Genomic DNA, 22,898 nt, shown 5'->3' on the forward strand with positions numbered 1-22,898 from the left:
GTTCGTCTGAGGGACAAGAACTCATATTCAGAAATACATCCTTATCTTTCTCTATAAATCATTTGTTTCTAACATGTGTTTACCACCTTTCATGTACCCACCAATTTTTATTATAGCATGTATGGAATGGATTAAATTTTAGCGCTATTAAGTACTATGTGAAAAAAACTTGAAACAAGTCGGTTTTTATTCTTAAATTGACAATTGACAGTATCCAGCATTCTCTCTGAATTATAAGTACTCCCTTGAAAATTCTAAATAAGAAAGGGGGTCGTGTTGCACTTTGTTAAAAAAAATTTTAATCTCCTGTTCAGCAATTTAAAGTTTTTTAAATTTGGTATAATCAGAAATGAGAAAATCAATTTTGAATATGTAAAATTTTGATAATGTCTCTATCACAAAACTTCACGTAGATTGAAGATAATAATGTCGCATAATATTTTGAATGTATTTCTCAATGTACTTTACAATTAAATTAAATGTTCATAATGACCATCAATCACTTCTTGACAATAACTGAGGCTAAGTTGGGATTCTCGTACAACATTTTGTATGACCTCACTGGTTATTTTATTAATTTCTTCCGTTATCCTAATTTTTAAATCAGCATTATTGTCTGGTCCATTAAAATAAACTTTAGATTTTAAATAATCCCATAAGAAGTAATCGTGAGGAGTCAAATCGGGGGATCTAGCCGGCCATTAGATCGTTCCACGTCTTCCAATCTACCTATTTGGAAAACCTCGTTAAAATAATTTCTAACTGTATGTGCAAAATGCGGTGGAGCAGCGTCTTGTTGTTAGTATCGATCTATCTATCAAATTTGGATGATTAACCGCAGAAAAATATCTTGTGTGCCCTCAAAAAAATAAGGGTTAATACTTTTATTATTAATGATATAAATCCAATTCACTTTTCTAGGATATCGAGTCTAGTGAGGATTTTCTCTTCTCCAATATCTACAGTTCTGTTTGTTAACCGTTCAGTGTAAATGAAACGTCCCTTCATCAGAAAAAACTATTTTGTTTATGAATCAATTTAATCAAGTTTCGTGATAGATAGATCAAAATATACATCTTAAAAATTCATTTTCTCAGTTATGATTACAATAAATTTAAAAAATTTTATATTTCTGAACATGTTTCTTCTGGTACATTCTGCTGTTATAACAAATTTTGCTTCTTTAGAAGAAGTTGTGATCTGGGACTGTCGTTTAAATTATTATGCTATTTGTCCTAGAAGATAAAGTATTCTTTTATCGACATCTCTAATCAGAATCAGAAAAGGCTTCAATAGCATTCAAAATAGAGTTACTTTTCACTTTATATTAGTTTCGATTGTTCGACTTAAGAGTTGTAAACAACTTTTAATGATTTTACCGAGGAATCACTTGGGTTTTTACGAATCTGCTACAATATTCACGAAAAACTATCAATCTAGAAGGATACAATTACTTAAGTAGATCAGGCTTTCAATATCTTCTCTAAATATTAATTGTAGGTTTGTTTGGTATCGGGAGTTTCATAATTCCCTAGTAAGGGAACTACACTTGTGGATTTGTTTTAGTGAATAGTTTAGTTTTTTTATTTGTAGACCATCTCGAGCTATTTCAAGTTTGATGCCAATTAGTTTTTAGATTAGATTTTTAGTTTTTGTAGAATCAGTGCTTTTGATATAGGAATCAAGTACGTATATCGTTAATATTACTGTCGTTGATATAATGAACACTATTAGAATTTAACTAAATAAGTCAACTGTGAAGACTTAGTTATATATACGAGTAATATGGGCTTGTTCAAGAGAGTAACGGGATCGTTGTAGTTCACAAACTTTGTTCCGTCGATTCAGTTAATCATGAAAGAACGCTGGCTTTATATCGAACCCAATATAATCTAATTTTTTATAGTTGTTATTGCTAAGACTATTCTTAATGTTGTTGTATTCACATACGAGTTAAATTTTTCATTATAGTCATGGTTTTGTTCACATTTTCTTATGACTAAATCATCTTTACATCATCTACAGTCGCTTTTTATTTTGAATATTCATTGGTTACTTAGGACTTTTTATACACCTATTTCATTTTTATAAATAAAATTCCACGTTCTTTTAATTAAGTGTACATTTTTTTATTGATGTTATACACTTTGTAAAGTATTAATGACTTCTTGGTTTGTTAGAAATGCATGATCTGGATCATACTCGAGTTCACAGTTTTCTAGATATCTTGGTTTGATACCCAAGTTTTTATTTTTCCCATTTCCTTAATTTTTGTCCATTGTCGTCAACATGACTTTGCTGTTTTGATTTTCTTATTTGCTGCTCTTTGTTTTCAATATAATTTATTCTCCGCTTTTATATTGGAGTTGTGGAGACTATGCTGAGTGAATCAAGCACAGTACTCCGTTTGTTTTTTATAATTTTAGTTGTTTATCCAAATAAACTCCACCATTGTCTGATCAAAATCTGACACTTCATCTTATAAAAATATCTGGCTGAAATGAAAATATTTAACACGAATTGTTGGAAAATACCTTTTATTGTCCCAGGTTTCTATGTCCATTAACATCAGAGTGTATGATTTATAATTCTCAAGTGACTTTAGTATAGGTTGTTTCAAATTGTTGCATTATTCGTTTAGATTTTGTACATGTTTCATAAAGTGTTTTAGGTCATTTCTAGTAAATGAATCTATATAATAATCAATAAATCTTGATTGATGTATGTGATGATTTTTAGTTCAAATCTTATGCCACTTATGTGCTGTATATTAAAACTTTAGCCATTAGTAGATTGTCTGCCAACAATTTTTGATGCGACTTCAACTTTGCTGGAGATAGACAAATAAAAACAAATGCTGGTATACCATACAGCATTGACCGTTCTACGTTGCTCTAATTTGGTGGCGACATGTCCAGTTATTCCCTCTCCCTAAACCTAAATTTTGATCTACTTAATATACAAATTTTATTCGACTAGATTACTTTTGGTATTAGGCCTCAATTTATTCAACAGTGATCTCACAGTTTTCTAATTAGGGACCTCAAGAATTATTTGGAGACGATAAAAATATAACAAAATATTCTGTGTTGAACTTTAGTTTTTATTGCTTATATATGCTTAATAGATGGTTATAATATGGTTAAATATAACTGCAAATTAATGCTCTGAGCCCTGAAGTATTGTAATGTTTTTCTTATTCATGTAAACTATTTCTAACAAACGAATAAATAGAAAAGGTTTCCTAGAAATTGATTATAAATAAGAATATTAACATATTACTAATGTAAAAACATGTAGGAAAACAATATCAAACGGTTTCTGTGAACCGTCGCATTCGCCACATTTTAGACTCTTCCATCAAAACAGAACAGGACTGGCTTCACGGTCCATAACACATCTTTAGCGTTTGATCTTTTTTCAAATAATATTTATGAGGTTATTGTGATTAGATAAAAATTATCTCATTGGAAACAGATACTGTGTAATTAACTAATCAAGAATCGTGAAAAAGTTTGCCATATAAAAGAATTTACTATTTATCTTAATAATCTATTTACCTCATTTAAATATTCGATCATTTTCTTAACTTATCGATGTTCTACTGTATTTCTCATTACTTATTTTATGAATAGCTATTACATGGAATTTTTAATAGGTTGATTCTTTTGGTAAGATACGAAGTGTGATAAAATAATATGGTAATTCATTTTATCGAAAAGAAAATAAAAAATTTTAGCAATTATCAATGAATCTCAGTACTGTCCTTACTAGCAATGCATTTAATCCAAGGTCGAATCTGTAAGTGAAAGAATTATTGAACATTTATTCCGGAATGTTTATCATCTGATGTCTTGGACTTTTCAATGTCAGGAATTGTGCCAAAATGTTACTCAGTTAAATTTTCTAATATCTGGAATAGGTGATTTTTTAAATAAAATAATAAATTTCTAGATGGAATGTGATAATCTATTGTTTTGTTACTTCATGCTGCTGCCCAAATATTAATTTTAAATGAGTGTTGGTAACATGTGAATTATCGAAATTATTACACATACCTTGTTGCATAAAGTTGCATCACCAGTGAAAAAGTTACATTTTGAATTGAATTATATTTGTATTGAAAGTCGCACTGTTGTTTGACGAAACTCTAATCTAACCAGTAGATACGAATTGCCACGTAATTGAAAAAAAACTTATTTGTTTGTCTTATTTCATATGTTGCTGCATTTGATCAAATAAGTTTGGAATATCTTTTTATTAAAGATTCTTGTTGCTCTTGGCCTACCAGAATTCATTTTTTTTTTGGTCAAACATTTCCTTTTTCTTGACAATGTCGTTAGGTACATTTTAATTAAAGATAGTATATATTAAAAATAACAAAGTTTCGGAAATCTAGTTATTATTGACTTACCATAATAACTATCAATAAATTCCATGGCAAGAAGGTATACTGATTAATGAATTTTTGTGGAACTTTATAATCCCGATTTTTCAACATCCGCTTAATTGATGATGTCCCATTTATCTACGCCACAAAATTTTTTAACTCACATAATGCAAACTTGTAATTTTATAACTATTTCATACCAGCATCGGTTATTCATAATTTTCAAACTGTTCCTTTTAGTATGAAATTGAATGATGTTTACGTTCACTTTTCATGAGTTTCCAAATCATATTCGTATAAATTTAATTACAACTATGCCAGTAGTTTTGGCAATATCAAAAAACAAGTCTATAATTTTTCATTACTCAACACCATTTATTTGAATGCGGATGGAGAAATTTTTTACCAAGTGAACCACAGTTGTTTTTCAATTTCCTACTTTTTTCGAAACATCCTGTAGAAGGTTGTGATTATTTGTTTGTTTGACACTTCAACACTGAAAAAATGTTGATGTATGTGGTTTTTAATAAATAGGCGATTTCTGTTAATATTTTTAACAACATTTTGTTTTAGAAAGTGTATTATGAAAAGTGTTTCATAATATACTTTGAATGACACACATTCCAGGCCAATCAGAAAGTCTCACCAATTGTAGGCGCCACATTTAAATAGATGAACAGAATGTAGTGGTTGTTTAAAATCAACTTTCAATTGTAAATTTTTCTGATTTCCGAGTGAGCGGCGTAAGGAATAAAAATATTTTGGGTGAACAAATTCTAAATTTAGAATTCAATTGTTTCAGCATTTTTCATTTAAATGAATAATGATAAAAATTAATTTATTCTTTAAGCTATATAAGGTTAATGAAAGACTGAAAATAAATCAAAATTGTATCACTTCAATTGACATTAGAAATTTACATATACGTTACGATAATATCCCATATTATTTTAAAATAATTGATTTTCTTTCACATTTTTTCCATTTTTCACGCTTGGGACTGACAGAAAAGAAATAAATGTTCTTAACTAGCGTATTTGAAAAAATTGTAAAAACTTGCTGAGTATTGTTTTGGCACGTTTATACTATGTGGATTCTAAAAAAAATTATATTCAATTATGAACTAATTAAAAAAATATATTATAACCCTCACAATCTAACTTTTTTTCGGTAATACATTTATTTATATATTTATCTTTTTTCACTGGGTTGGGTATTATTAGAAGTCAAAATTTTGTTTTTAGTTTTTAATTCAAATTTTCAATTTCTACAAATCACAAAATAAATGAATAAAATATTAAAACCTTTTTTTCATGCTTACTTCTAGTTTCTTTTCATCTGTGAAAGATCGGCATTCTTCTTGGAATATTTAATATCATCTTGGTAGCGAATTAAAGTTTTCGAGAACTTATCTATTCTTAAATTTTCTTCGTGGGTACATTACAACACCCTGGACACTTTAAGTCACAAGTTTTGTTGCAAGAAATATTATAAAAATTATCACTCACTGAATTCGATTTTACCTCAAATACCAACTCTCTCAATTATTTCTATGTCTTTTGTTCTTTTTTTCTTAATTTTGATAGTATATTTCATGTGGTAATTATTGGTATTTCGTATTTGGTATTTCGATATCAATAATCTTCCACATCTTGCCATCAACAATTTCTCCCAGTACATCTACCAACCCTATAAAAACAAAACAAATGAAAAAATTTTTTGGGTTTGTATCTGTTATAATGAGCTAAATACGTAAAACTACGTATTACAGTTTAAAAACATATTCCATATTAAAACTTTGTATTGAGATATTGGTATCGATTCCTGCATGATTTCTGTAATATTGAGACCACATATCAATTCTTTCTTCACTCTGAAAATAATAACTACTAAAAAATGATTTTATTGAGATAATAAAAAGAGGTAGGTAAATTCTATTATACAAATATATTAAAAATACTAACTTTTGCAAGTATCTCAAAAATATGAGTTCAACTTGCTCTTCTAAATACCTATTTAAAATAATCGTCTTTCAGTTCCATAAATTTATTATTATTCATCTCCTTTAATATGCTTCCTATCATTGCCTTTATTTGCTTTCTTATTTTAATTCTTATATTATTTTGTGTAATCATGTACCCCTTCTGTATATTCCAGTTCTTAATATTATTTCATATATAAAATAATCTTCTGGATTTTTCTTCTTCACACATGATTTTGGTCCAGGCATTGTAATAATATCTTTAATGAAATTTTCCGAATTGATTCATATTCTTAGTCTAATTTGGAAAATCCTTACGTCTCAATTCATTGTTATGTCCTACATGTGTTTCATTAAGTGTCACCTTAACTGACCCCAATAGTTTATGAGGTATAAAATAATAAATAAAACATAATATTCCTTCAATGTTTTACTAATTCCTATTTGCCATTTGCATCAACTTTAACAATAAACTGATGAGGGCATTCCCCATATACATAGTGAGTTTTATGTATGGAACGCCTCAAGTTGTAGCTACATTTGCAGTATAGCCACCAAAGTTACAATAAATATGGTACATTTGGATGGCTACGATTAAATAAACTAGTTTAATTTGAATATTCTTTAATAATTTATGTGTTAATACAAATCTCGTAACAAGGTCTAGTGTCAGTAAGTTAGTAAAAAGTTTAACGAAACTGGTGCAGTAAAATATTTATCCAAATCATGCGCAAAAAACCTAAAAAAACTGGAGAGAAATCTTTAAATGTTTGTGTCATGTCAGAAGTAGATCCACTTTTGTGAAGTAGAAAAATTACGAATTTTAGAAAAAATACAGTAAAGGCAGATGCTCAAAATGTTGTCCATTTACTTCAATACAACAAGCCATGCGATTTGTGAAACTTTGCAACTGCTCAATCCTTCTTATCTCTGTGGTAATCCTATCTTTTAATTCCTGAATATTGGTAGGTTTTGTTTTATAAATGATGTTTTTTAAGTAATTCCACAGGGAATAGTAGAAAGGATTCATGTCGGGTGATCGCGGGGGCCATTCGATAAAACCACGCCTTCTAATTCGTCTTCTGGGATACACATCATTTGGGTATTGCCTCACCACAAACTCTCCACATCTATCAAAATCGTCATCTGACAACTCTTTAACCAACGTTACTGGATATTTGTCTAGTAGTCAAGTGTGGATCGTCTTCTAACATCACACAAACATCTAAAGATTTGTTTTCACTTTATGCAGTTTCTCTGCGCTCTGATTCGGATAAATCTTTTACTGAACCAGTTTCGTTGAACATTTTTAAATAATTCACTAACAGTAGATCTTGTTATGGGATTTCGGTTAGAATATAAATTATTAAATTATTGTAACTTTGGTGAAGATACTGCAATTGTAGCTATAACTTTGAAATGATGGCATTTAGGTATAGATAATAACATGAAAAATGATCAGTATTTCTTAGAGATTTCTAGAAATACAAAAGATATAGGGTTATCCATTTGATATAACAAATATCATTATTTTTCCGGGAAAAGGAAGGATCTGACAACAATGTAAATACCACCATAATACCGGCCGTATCAAAAGCCACTTGCGCACAAAAATTTATAAAAATCGTATAAGCCGTTTCCTAGATAATTGAGGTGTTCCATACATAAAACTCACTCTGTATATGAATAATGCCTACAACTTTTGCATTTAATTTTTGAGCAGTACTGGTTAATCTTAAAACAAACAATAATTTATCCCAAAAGAATGAAAACCAAATCATTCGTATGCAGAAATGATGATTTTCATCGCCGTCGTTGGCGTTCCCAGTGTTCGGGTAAGTCGGTATCTTCTCTTTCTGATTGATCTGGAATGTGTACCATTTAGCGTATGCTGTGCTTCATAAGTATTAATTGTGTATACGAAATTCAGTAAACTTTTCATTGTCCGGGCAATAATTATGATGATAAATGCAAAAAATTTCATTGGACTTACAAAGTCATTACGAAATTAAGAAATATTTCAAAGTAAAACTCGTTAGTAGGGAAATCTGTTTTTGAGTACACCTACACTTAATGTTTTTCCATACTAAATTTAAAGCGTCATTACCTGCTTCGGAATATAAGATAATAGATGCCATAAAAATAAATCTTGTTTTCAAAGTATAATACAGTCCTTTATAAGAAAAACAAATTGTCGGATATCGTCAAGAACGCAGGGGTTACAGTAACACAAGTTAAAATGGTGATATTTTAGCTCTAGCAGGACCGGTTGAGAAATACCACTCCTGGGACTACTTGCCAGACTGCTTCGGCAATATTTTCTAGCACTTTCTTATTAAAACACTTGTGTGAAGTTGAACTAATTTAAGAGTTTGTAGTCGTAAAGAAGGAGGTAACAACCCTTGAAGAAACTGGACACTGATGTACACATCTGCAATAGTTGCTAAGATTTCGAAGAAAGTTTTAACTACTTCCGTGTTAAACTGTTTCAAATAAATAGAATTAGTCGTTTTAGTGGCATTTCTATTAGTTCGATTACATTAATAAAGTCAGATATGAGAATAATTTATTGAAATGAAAAGCGTGAGGTGTAGATTATTTTAAATAAATTATACTATGGTTTTACCATTTTCAAATACTTCATTCTTCTATTAAATTCTAAGCTGAATAACTGTGAGCTATATTGCTATTTGATTTTTTCTCCGTGTCATTCTATCATTTGTTTCATTTTTTGTTACTTCACATTTCATATAATCTAAGATGTTTTCCTCATACTGTCAATGGTTTACTGGGTCTACCCCTAGAATATTTCCTGCTGTTTTGGACGTTTTTTTGGTATTCAGTATATGTCACAAATGTGTTTCATATATTTGATTTCTACCTGTTCTAATCTTCAGTTTTTCTCTATGTCCTTATTTATTATTCTATCGTTTTCCATTAATTTCTTATTTTAATGAAAAATCTCATTTCAATTGTATTTTTGTGGTCTATTCGATTTTGATTCAAGGACCATGTTCCACAGCTGTACAATATAGTAGGTCTTACAACTTTTTTCACCATTTCAATTTTGATGTTTTTTGTAGCTGTTTTTGTTCGAAGAAGAAACTTCTAATGCATCAAATAATTTACCATGTTTTCCTAGCTTTTCTTTTATTTCTTCTTACACTCTGCCATTATTTTCAAATATTGCACCTAGATTGTACATTGGCCGTTATCACTGATGATATATCCATTGGATATAATCGAAATGAGTGTACTTGTATTCATTGATTATTCCAGAGCATTTGATATTTTAGATAGATCTCTACAGATCATGTTAAATGATGTCATGTCTGATAATCTGACGATACAATAAGGAAGCATTTTAGGTCCCCTCTTATATACATTATAAACTTTCATACGTACCTTACACATTGTAAATAACCACATGTATACCGACGACACCCAGATTTATTATTTATTCAAACTTTTTAATATACAGGAGGCTTCAGACAAAATAAATCAAGACTTCTCTCACTTTCATCTCTAAAAAACATTAATCCAAGTAAGTCTAGGTCATTGATTTTGGCCATGAAGCACAAAAAGCAGAGGTACTCAAGTGGACGCTATTGGGACTTGAGACTAATATACTTACTTTCAGTGAATATGGTAAATACATATTTGGGTTTCATTATCGACACCAAATTATGATTTAAAAAACATATAACTGAAAAACTAAGTAAAGCTTCACTAAAATTAATCTATGAACAAAGAATGTATTTAAATATTCACTTACAAGAAAATGCTGTGTGATTCTTTAGTGCTTTCACATTTTAATTACTGGGATGTGGTATACGGGCCATGCTTAGACAAAAGTGATACTAATAGAATTGAGAGGCTTGGAGGAAGAGGGTCACAAGCTATGTCACATATTGGAGTTATTTCAAATTTTACATTTTACACAAATCCTGAAATCTTTATTATTAATCATACACAATGTTTTTTACAGTACCGTATTTATATATATGTATCAAAATTATCACTAAACAAAAACAAAAAAATATCACTTTTTTGGGAAAAATTATGACTTATTGCCTTTTTCAACTTAAAAGCTAGGCCCTGTTGTAAAGTCTCGTAAATAAGTATTTATGATCAATATGTTCTATATTATCTTCGTATAATATGTCGGTGGTCTCCGATTGAACATCATTTATACCTATTTGCGCGTAAAACCCACGATAAATAGGAGGGACAAAAGGTAGTTATTCCTTTAGATCTTTCAGTTTCTTTGTGTTTATTTGAACAAAGGCTGAATATTTAAGGGGAAGTTCTGAAAATCTTGAACAACTTGCCAGTTGAACACTTCGTTTTCATGAATTTACTGACTTGAAAGGCTGATTCAGGTAATGCTTTATGAACATAGTATTAGGATGCTCTACCTCAAAACGAAAATCCCTATCGGATGGTAAGATAATAATAAATAATCGATAACCCTAATAGTATATTACATATCGAGTTTGGAAAGTGATACATTTCGCACTAGCTACTGTTTTGTACGAGCTGCGAGTACTGAAACGTAACTAGTGCGAAATACACTTTCCAACGAGTTTTGTACACTATTTTTTCTACGACCACGTAAAAAATGTTTCAAAAAATATACTTTTTAAATAAGATATTGTTTCAACACATGTGTTGAAAAGTATATAAACACGTGTGCTAAAACGTTAAAAAATCCCACAAAATATTTTTTATTTTGTAATAGTACTGATGACAAAAACGAACAGATGGATTATGAAATATATTTTTTTAAACTCTCAACTTTCCTGTTAGTAAAATCAAAACAGTCATGAAGAATGTTTTCCTTCACTATCGAGAATAAATTTTCATTTAACTACTTTATACATTACCCAGTAATAGTAACAACACTTAATTTTATTTTGTAGACACTAGTATGTATTTGAATACAAATCACAACAAACTTTAAATTTTTATTGTAAACACTAATATAACCTCAACAAATCATATTGTCTACTCCTTCAGTCTTCTTAAATTTGGCCTTTTGCCTTTCGGCACCCTGCCAGATTCATATTTTATTCGCGTATTCCCTCTATCGTTCGAGACCATACATAACATAAGAAAAAGAAGCATTTCAATACATGTACGTTTTGTTATTTTTTAGTACATGTGTAAAATAAGCTACTTTCTTAGGTAAAAATGAGTGTGCAATCTATCATTTTCATCGGTGGTCCGAGGAAAATGTTTTTTCGCGTATCATATGTACCCATAAACACATTACCGTCCAGTTTTTGCCCTGGTCCCCATAGTCAATAAAAAAATTATTAGTTCTTCTGTTTGAGGAGCAGTTTAATTAATATATTTTAAATTTAACATAACATTTGCTATTTCGTCGCTCCTATGATGTGATATGTGTTCTGGCCACATGAAAAAAAGGTAATAAGCTGCATAACATCTTACTAAGGAATATAACATGAAGTAACCTGTAGCTACGGTCGCATGTAAAGAAAAAATCTACTGGTTTTCTCTTAGAACTGTTTCAACCATTTTTCATGTAACTGAATAGCGTCAAATTAAAAGAATCCAGTAAAAAATGAGGTGATAAGCCATTAGTTACTACTGTCTCACTTAAAAGGGAATAAGCGACATGATTTTGATACACACCGTAACATCACTTTCTTCGTTAAATCCACTATCATAACTCTATTCCACTTAATCTTCATCCTTTACACTATCATCTGATCCGAAGTCCGATACAGAACGAGCAGAACTATCACTGTTTTGGAGCCCGCTTAACACCTGCTGAACTTGTCGATACTATTTTAAATCACATGTGGCTTATCTTTTTCTTGACCAATAAAACACATTCAAATGGCTAGATGCAGGAACGAATCTTTTATGCTGCGTTGCCAAAAGTTGGGATTTGCGTGCAAACAGAGCCGGGACTTGTTACCTCTATGACTAACTGAATTTCGTAGAATCTCAAAATTTTGTAACTTGTGGCTCTTTACCCTCTTCCTCCAAGAATCTACACATAATAAAAAATTAAAAAAACTTTCTTTTTCATATCAAGTGTTCCTTTTTAGTAAATATTTGAATATTCCCAATTCTCTATTATCTTGCAATGCATTTAAAATAAACGACTGCTTATGAGCAACAGTTAAGGGGAAAATTTTATTGCTTCATGTTCAGCATGTACTGAATTTTTTATTAGTATATTCTAATAGTAATTTTATATGAATAACCTAAGGTGGTCAGTGTGAAACAATTGGTCAATCGACCTAACACAAACCTTTTATTTAGCTTTCTATGTGAAGTATTAATATTTTGTTATCAATGGTAAATAATAAATGAAATATTAGATATGCTTTTTACCTGTTCAATTAGTTTTCCTGCATTTGAATATTGTTACTTTATTTTCTCCAGATATTATCATGCTCTTAGTACGGGAGTTGACTTTTAATTTCCTACCATCGAAGAATAGACGGCGTTAATAAATTGTGGCATTACTGTTTTTGTATTTATTATTGCGAAGCTGGTAGCAATTTAAAAATTGGCTGGATAAGTTGTTGATAGCGAACATTTAAAAGATGGAGATCACCCGTGCAGACTTTCGTTGGATGATTTGCATAGAATCATAGAAACACCACCCGAAAAGACTGTTTAGAATTGGTTTGCAAAATTTCGTCATGGTCGTGCGTCCTTCATGAATTGGCTTATAGGCAGATAGAGGCGATTTTGAATGAGCATTTATGTGCGAGGAAGATATGTTCCAGATGGATTACGCCTGCCAGGCGTATATTGGTTTAATGTCTCATTTCCCGTATTCACCCGATTTATGGCATAATGACGGTTCCTTGTTCCCCACTTCAAAACAAAAGATGAGCGGATAGCGGTTTTGCCTTGAATGTATGCAAAAATGTATAGAACTGTTTTGAAAAACAAAAAAACAATTTGTTTCCAACTTGTTCGTTTCTGTTTCACTTTTTGTAAATACTTGGCAAATACAAGGCAAACCTTGTATCATTTGTTTTAAGTTTCAAGTTCATTTCTGTATTTAATATTTCGAGGTTATGTTGTAGATCTTTTTCTAAGTTCGCCAATAATACCATAACATTGGCGGATATCAATTTCGTTAAATATGTTTATTCGCCTATATTGAATTTTTTCATCTCTATCCTATACTCTTTTTATTGTTCCATTTATTACTATTGAGAACATGCGTTGGCCTCGTACAGATACTTGTTTGACACTTATCTCTGTTCTTCGTTTTTTGCTCGTATCACATTTCAATTATCTGTGTACATTGCTTCTATTATTGCTATTGTTTTTAAATTTATATTACGATTTTCTAGTGTTGAATTGCCTTATATTTATTCATTAATTTCAGATTTGATTTTTTCCACTTGTCAAGCCACATTAAATCCCCTAGTGATTTTGACGTATCTATTTTTGTTTTTTTTTTTGCTTAATTCTACTTATTACTTCAACTGGTATTCTTGTTAATGATGTGCTTCGGTAGATTTTACAATTTAACTGATCCCTTTTTCATTTTGGAGCTCTTGTTCAACGTTGATGCCGCGATCTTAGGTATCTTGTATTTTCTTGTGAACACAATTCGTCAGATCTTTTAGGATAAACTTCTACTCCGTTATTTTCCGCCCGCAAGGTAATTTCTTCTAATGTTTTTTCCATGATATCGCTGATTGTGGGTCTTTACCCGAGATCAATACAGTTATAAGTGATGATCAAATAACATGTTTATTCACAATGTCAAAAGTCTTGGATTGTAAATAAAATGTTGAATATAGTTCTTCTACCTATTAATTTTAGATTAAAATTAGGTGCAGTGACAATTGTAGTCTTTTTTGTACATTATAATGCCATTGTGTAAAATTTCTTTATCCAACCAAGGAGGAACTACTGCTTTACACGATGCAGGGTATTTCAACCGTCAGATATCGGATATTTTGGATATTCTTATATCATCCATTCACTGAAACGAAGTCTACAGATACCAAGCGACATCAGTTCAAATACATTGAGGATCCACTCTACTTCCTAGGTTTCATGCTGCTCGTTTCCAATGGTCGTGACAGTATGCAAGTCGACCTTGGCTACAATGGAGGCGGATGAAACCAAAATTGGTTTGGTTAGTGGTGATAACTAACAAAGATCTGCAGACAACGCAATCTTTATCAGCGACTTAATTTTTCCGCGAAGCTGCTTACTATTAAAGGGGTATAGTGATGTTCTGGGGGAGAATAAAGTTTATCCGCCACACTTCATTCATTAAGTTAAATTAACATCGTACTACAACACAGTTCAAACAATTCTTTTTATAATTTTAATAATAGAATAATTGCAAAAATATTCAAAAAAACCTAAATATTCTCTTCTTAATATGTTTTTTAGACCCTTTTTGTTTGCAGATAGTAAATTTTGTGAAGAGTTATTGAATTGGTCGGTATTTATAAGCAGAAAGATAAAGACTGGGTAATTCATTCTCTGATTTAATTTATATTTGACTTTTGAAGTAAGTTGAGAAAATTTTTTGAGTAAATGCCATACGAACTGAATTTTCAAAATTTCTTCTGAGCAGGAGAATTTATGGTGAAGTCGCAATTAACACCTTTTTCTGAAAATGCGAAAAAGGCTCGATTTTTATATTTTGGAGGTAATCAGAGATCACGAAAAACAACAGTGAGCTCCTCATGTATGCTGGGTTAAATGTAGATTGTCATCAGTTTAGTGGATACGAAGGAAGAGAAGAAGTATGCCTTTTGTAGCATGCTATAGCGATGAACTACCAACCATTTTGAGTTTTGTTGCTATTTTTGTACAAAAATCAAAGACTGAAAGTTATTCCAAAAAAGAGAAGCTTTAGATCTTATGTCCAAATTTATCATCTGTCATAAGACCTGTTAGACCCATTAGGGTTGCTAAGATATTGTTTTGTGAACTAAGGAAGATAATAATGGTTCTTCAGGAAGCTTCAAGGAATCATTTAATTCAAAACAGTTGAATGGTTTAGTTACTGATTTGGTTAGTTAATAGAGAGAACTTATTGGTTGCTGTCTCAAGAAGTCGAACTTAACTCGTCAAATTAACGGATATTACAACTTTTAGAAAAGAAAACCCCGCGTTGTCCATATTTATTTATAAATGCAGTAAATAAATGCGGGAACTACATGTCCAGTATTTTTATTGTAAATGATGCCTGTTTGTAATTGTTTTTTAACACAATAAAGACAGGCCAAACAAAGTTTTCTTAATATTAATAACAATGGATTACTGATGTATCCAGTACTATGATGTAAAAACAAGCATGCAGGAGGGGAAAAATTAGGATTCACCATCGTTAAACAAATTGGAAATGCAACCTTCAGCTTCAGATAATTCGCCATAATTTCAAAATTTGGTCCCCAGTAGTTTTCGGCTTTTTCCAAATCTTCCAAAAATTGACGCAAAATGAAGTACATAATATGTTCGGTAATTCAGTGGTTTGTGGAGGTTGAAAAATCTATCTAAAACAACTATAGTGAAAAATTAAAATCACATCTTTGCCTTTCACTGTAAGTGGGTCCGGTGCGAAATTAAGGGATGAGCTATCGGAAATAATAAAACATCTTTTCCAGAAGATTAATTCTGATAATCCCGTATAACAGCGTATATCATTTCAAGACCATATTCTTGTCGATATTTATACAATTTCCATCACTTGTTATATCGTTCAAAATTGATTTGTTAGAACTATTTAGAACTATTTAGAACTATCCATTCCTTATTAGTATTAATATTGACATTCCATGCTATTTCTTTTTCAGTAGAGACAAAATTGGACTAACCGTGTATGTTGTTTTGCCTTTAGCGTTTTGTCTAATTATATATTTTTTATGCTCTTGATTCAAAGCCTTTTGAATAAATAATAATATTTGTTTCAGTTCCCTCTAAAAGAATATCCACGGAGCCTGCCACACCAGTGCACACGCCTGATAGGTGAGTAGATTTTATTTAAAAGATCACATGAACTAGATCAAAAAACAATTTCACTTGTTTCTTTGTTCAAATTTCATTTTCTTAATTAAAAAATTGCGTTCTCCATAATAACATTCAGTAGATCTTGCCGAGGAAAAAACCACTGGTCACTACATCTTTTTTGGAGCATCAAATCATATGCGACATTAGTAATAGTTTAAGATTATTTTCTGCCTCAAGTACCATATGTGATCCGACTTAGACGATTCCTAGATTTCACCAATATACCTTCCATCTATTGTTATCACAGATTAGGAGAAAATCGCGAATGAGTATGTTGAGAGGCTATAATAGGATGCACACTGTCTGTGGTTTCTTATCAGCGTCTGACAAGTGGTGCCCTTAATTTTTGCTTTGAATGTTGTCAGCATCCAGGTTTGAACTCAAATCGTCTTGATTAACAAAGAAAACACTTTCCTTGCCTAAAATTATACTATACAAAGGATTTTTGAGTTAATAAATATGCTTCGATTGGCAGTTTTTATCCTGAAGTAGGTACAACCCACGCGTAAATCAAGCATCATCCATTATTTGTCTATTTACGTCATTTTAATGATGCTTTGTCCTGCAAATCGAACTTCTTCATTGTATTAGTATTTATATCTGTGATATCATTGTTTCAAAAATGATCTAGGTGTAGTGGAAGGTTCCTAGATGTACTGATTTGCCCAAATCTAACCAATGTGTCATGGCAAAAATTTTATGATAATAGGAGCAGTAATAATAATTGGTTCTAGAAAAAAATTCAGCTCAAATCCAGTGGTAATCAATAAAAAAAATTGTTCGCAATTTTCTCAAATGACTGCATTTGAAATTGATGATGGTTAGAAAAATACAATTATATCATCATACCTCGGCCACTTTTGAATATACTATACCTTCAATAAAACTGTTCCAATCAATATGAAATTCCATTTCAAATATATATTATAATAATTTTTTTTTGATATTTAATCCACCGAAAAATCGCAGAATATCTTGCGATGTAGTTAATCTTTGGTGTATTATCAATTCACATTACGATTCGAAAAGCCCATGCGAATGAATGGTCACTATGTGACTCCTCTGCAATTAAAATCATTATATATGATTCTACAGAAAAAATGGAATCGTTCAACCCAGCAGAACATTACCGTGAGATAAATAGTAAACTTCCCTTGATACATCAAGACTAAGCAAATCTACAGAGTTTTGGATGATAAATAAATTCAAAAGATCATGGACGATGCCAAAAAGAGAAAAAACGAAGGCTTGAAGATTCAACACATTGAATTGAGTACTACTATACGGGAAAGACTAACCCAGGTAACCAAGACCGAGATAATAGCGGGACTTTGACGAGCAGCGAAGAAACCAAGAAGTATAACAAAAAAAATCCGTGAATATTCATAGAATCTGAATAGAGTAATATGTAGCTCATTTGTTCCTTACAGGAACATTTAACGAGAATGTCGAAGTGGAAAAAGTAGTGGAGTGACTTAATGTTTGGTTGAAAATATAAGACGGAGGTCGGGGGGATGTAGCAATACAGCATTTCCGTCAATTGCTTCCTCTCTCTGGATTGGGTCCTTGCTCCTTTTGTTTTCTTTAGAATGAAGTGTTCTCATTACCTCAACGGCACATGTATTCGTTACTGTTCAGGAAGTCTCCATTGACAGAATAGCCATATTTTCAGGCATTACTCTTACTCCTATTGCAGTTTACCATACTGAAGCGCGGGTTTGAGACTAATATGTGCTCCGCACTTTTGCTGTTTATTGCACAGACTGGACACTCCGGGGAACTGGACCTATTAAGGTATTCTATGAAGTATCCGTATGTGGCTCTACGAGGGCGGTTAAGCAAGGTTTCCACCCCAATAAGTCGGTGGGACCATCTTACCTTAGTCCAGGCATCCTATACCATTTACTAGCAACCTATTTATTTCTCTGCTTCTCTCCTTAATTCTTCTTCGCTCAGTGCGATATAATTTCACTGTCGGTCGGTGAAGTGATCTCATTTCCTCTGATTACAATCGTATTCCAGGGATTACACACAGAGCGCTCAACTGATATACTAAAGCGACGTCTTCCGGAGGCCATTTCGCTCAAAAGCTTTACTTGCTTTTTGAAACACATACACTTACACATAGCTTTCATCCCTCAAATTGAGACAATTGTAATAAAAATGCAATAGTAGATTAATTAGAAATCTTTTCATCATCAAAGTAAAAATCTCGAATGTGTATAATATATTACTTTTAGAAGTACATGAGAATCATTTTATCGTTATTTGGGATTCAGTAATAGCATCGATAACAAACTTAGGAACACATAGTGTTTTTAGAAGAATGTTCAATCCAAATAAGTAGAAAAACTTTCTGTCAAATTACCATATGTGCTAAAGAAACCATAGGATAGTGTTCAGTGATATTATCATAGATGCTGGCAGAAAATTAATAAAAATCTATTTTTTCATAAAATCGGATACATAATTCATCTCATACATCCTAACAAACTACATATAGTGCTATATAAAAAATGTTCAATCCAAATAAGTACTTTGAGGATCATTTTCAGTCAAATCACCATATGTGCTGAAATAAAATCGCTGAAAATCCAATTTTCTATAAAATCGGATACATAATTCAGGTCATTTATACTAACAACCTATACATAGGGTTTTCAGAAAAATGGTCAATCCAAATAAGTACTTTTATAATAATTTTCAGTGATATTATCATTGATGCTGACAGAAAATGACTGAAAATCTATTTTGTATAAATCAGATACATAATTCATTTCATACATCCTAACAAACTACACATAGTGTTATAGAAAAAATGTTCAATCCAAATAAGTACTTCCAGGATGATTCTCAGTCACATCACCTTAAGTGCTGGAAGAAAATCGCTGAAAATCTATTTTCTTATGAAATCAGATATTAGGAAAAATGTTTGATCCAAATAAGTGCTTTTGGGATAATGTTCAGTCACATCACCTTATATGCTGAAAGAAAATCGCAGAAAATCTATTTTTTCTATGACCGTGCGTTTTAACCCACTTTCTCGCACGCATTTTAGTTTTGAAAGTGTCACTTTCCCGCACTAGTGCGGGAAAGTAAAATTATGCAAATTTTGACCTTATTAGATAGTTTTTTACTTATGAGATTATAACTATTGTTACTACAGGTAAATAAATATTTACGAAATAGTCCATCAAATAAAAATTAAACCTTTTCTAGCTTTTTGTAGCATTTTTAATTTTTTGAAAATATAAAATAATACAGAGATTTTTTATATAACCATGTAATTGTTACTAAAACGTCAAAGTTGTTCAAAACGTCTTGGAAGTGACCGAATAAGTACAATCTTCTAAATTAAACCACATTAAATCGAATCCGATACAATAATATTAATGGATTCATCCGACGAAGAACTTCCTGAAGCCATTTTGAAGGCTGCAAATGAAACTATTCCCGAGCTGTTACCTTCCAAATGACTTAAAACCGTTGCCGTCACCGTCATCTATTTTTTTATGAAATCGGATACATAATTCAGGTCTTTTATACTAACAACCTTTACATAGGGTTTTCAGAAAAATGGTCAATCCAAATAAGTACTTTTGTGATAATTTTCAGTCACATTTTCATAGATGCTGAATGAAAATCCCTGAACATTTTTTTTATAAGGTCAGATACATAATTCAGGTCATACATTCTAACAAATTGTCATAGAAAATATGTTCAATCCAAATGAGTACTTTTGGGATAATTTTCAGTCACATTTTCATATATGCCGAAAGAAAATCGCTTAAAATCTATTTTTTATAAATAATTCAAGTCATACATCATAACAAACTACGTATAGTGTTTTAGGAAAAATGTTCAATCCAAATAAGTATTAGGATAACTTTCTGTCACATTTTCATAGATGTCTCAAAAACATCCCTGAAAATCTATGCATATACTTCTAAATATTCATTTCAAATTATTATCATCAAATAAAACATTTTTGCATCTTTCGTAATCTGTTTTCAAACAAATTTTATTTTCTTTTGATTTAATATAGATGGTAACGTAGCGCAGTAGCATTTCTGACGTTTTTGAATCCCAAATCTCGCGTCGCATTACACAAATCGACTCCGAGTCAACTCGCGCGATGCGGCACCAAGCAAATCGCAAACGGTGCGGAAACCGATGTTTATGACAGTCGCCGTTGGTAAACATGTCCAGATAGTGAGTGCAGGTTGACCAAACCCTTTGTTTAGCACCGCATTCGCTCATATACTCTCCTTCTTTACTGCTTCAATTATCTACAGCGAAGTTTGGATTGCTTAATCGAACTTTTTCGAGGTTGATATATGATATCCGGACGGGTTTCAATTTGAGAGAGGGTCCTATTAGCATTTGATTATATTAGTATCAGATTCATTGTATTCAGTTCGTTTAACTTAATACTATACGAGGGTATATTGAAAAATTTTTAGCCTACTATAAAACCAAACAAAATTTCAATGTCAAAATATTTTATTACTCAACATATTCTCTTCTTAATTGGATACGTTTATTACAGAGAACCTGCAACGTCTCTAGACCTTTCAAAAAAACTGTTTCTTCTTGCTCTGCAAACCAGATCTCCACAGCTTTTATTACTTCCTCGTCGGAAGAAAATTTACGACCATTTAAACCTTTTTTTAGTTGAGGAAAGAGATGATAGTCGGACGGAGCCAAATCTGACGAATAAGGGTGTTCTAGTTATTCAAATTCTAAATCCTAAATCACGAATTTTTTGCATGGCAACATGAGATTTGTGTGCAGGGGCGTTGGCCTGCAAAAACAAAACACCTTTGGATAGCTTTCCGCGTCTTTTCTCTTTAATTTTCTCCCGTAGAGTGGTCACTAATGTCGAATAGTAATCTCCAGTTATTTTTCTACTCTTATCACTGAAGCAAGAACTTTTCCAGCATATTTTTGGACACGAAACTTCTTAGGTCTTGGAGAACCAAAGTGCCATCATTCCATCGATTTTTGCATTGTTTCTGGATCGTAGAAATGTACCCAAGTCTTATCCATAGTAACAATTCGGTTTAAGAAGTATACATCGTTTTCAAATCGAGCATAGATCAAACGCGATGCTTCTACCCTTGCACGCTTTTGGTCAACATTCAAACATTTGGATCCATTTTGCTGCAATTTTTCTCATGTTCAAATTGACGTGAACTATATGAGAAACGCGTTCGTATGAAATATTCAGTGTTTCAGATATCCGTTATAGCCCAATTCGACGGTCTGATTAAATCAAGTCATGAACTGCATCGATATTTTCGGAGACACAGACAGACACAGAAACTGGCCTTCTCGATCGGTCATCATCTTCAATGGAAAAGTTACCTCTTTTGAAGTCCAATTGTTCACGGTCGCATGCGACGGACATTGATCACCAAGGGTATTAAGTATATCTTCGTAAATCTGCTTACCTCTTAACCCTTTTAAATACTGACACTTCTAATAAGTTATAGTTCGTTGCTATGATAACGCAATATTTTGTTTATGCCTGGAACTGGTCAAGGCTAACTAGATATCAATACATCCTCGTATTTAAGGACAATAAAGAGTTAATTTATTTATGCTTATTAATAGTATTTATTTTTCAATATTTGAATTCTCAATGATTCGAAATAGTTCATAAAACAATCTTGCATGTTTCAAAATTAATAGCGAAATTTTCCCACTTATTTATATTTGGGGGCGAGAAGTTTCTAAGGTTACTACTACTAAAAACACTGGCCAACAAGATTTTCCTAACACAGCCGAGACCTTTATTTGTGGTGGAAATACCCGTCCAATAACAGAAAAAATATTTATTAAGCCCTAACGCGTACCACTTTTCAATAGCTTAATTATCCCTGTTTACATTAGCAGATAGGTAATTTTATAAAGGTTGTTAAGATCGGTAAATTTTATGGCCCAAAAAATACCTAAACTGTATTATTCATAATAATAAACATAAAAATAACATTAAAAATAATTAGTATTCTGTTGAGTGGTTCTCTGTTCATAGTGCAAAAGTGATTATAAAGACGAAAATATTCAACCGTGTCAAACGCGCCGAAGTTGCAAAACTTCTCCTGACAAATTTTGGTATATTTGTGGAGAATTTATGGTGAAATCCAGGCCATTTTCCGAAGATGTGAAAAAAGCCTATTTCAAATATTTTGATACTCTAAATGGAGACCAAGTAGGCCCCTCACGCGTGCTGTGTTAGTTGTAGCTTGTCATTGGTGCAGTGGATGAATGGAAAGAAAAAAAGCATGCCTTTTGCTCTTCGAATGGATATGGAGGGAACCTACTAACCATTCTGACGACTCCTATTTTTGTCTAACAAAGACTGAATGCTACTCTAATGAAGGAAAGCATAATATAGAGTATTCTAATTGGCCGTCTGCTATACGATCTGTTCCCCATAACGAAGATTTACCAGTACCGATTGCACCTAGATCCAAAAAATATTGTTTT

At 31.6% G+C, this 22,898-nt stretch overlaps 1 protein-coding gene across 1 annotated transcript in view; it reads left to right on the forward strand.

The window, feature by feature from the left end:
* LOC130904089 (maternal embryonic leucine zipper kinase-like) overlaps positions 1-22,898 on the forward strand; it is a 106,566-nt gene that overhangs the window by 44,403 nt on the left and 39,265 nt on the right. Inside the window, exon 6 of the mRNA XM_057816646.1 lies at positions 16,310-16,364. Within this exon, the coding sequence (XP_057672629.1) occupies positions 16,310-16,364 (55 nt within the window). The remainder of the gene's footprint in view (positions 1-16,309; positions 16,365-22,898) is intronic.

This window comes from Diorhabda carinulata, chromosome 2, assembly GCF_026250575.1.
Source record: "Diorhabda carinulata isolate Delta chromosome 2, icDioCari1.1, whole genome shotgun sequence".
Taxonomy (NCBI): Eukaryota; Metazoa; Arthropoda; class Insecta; order Coleoptera; family Chrysomelidae; genus Diorhabda; species Diorhabda carinulata.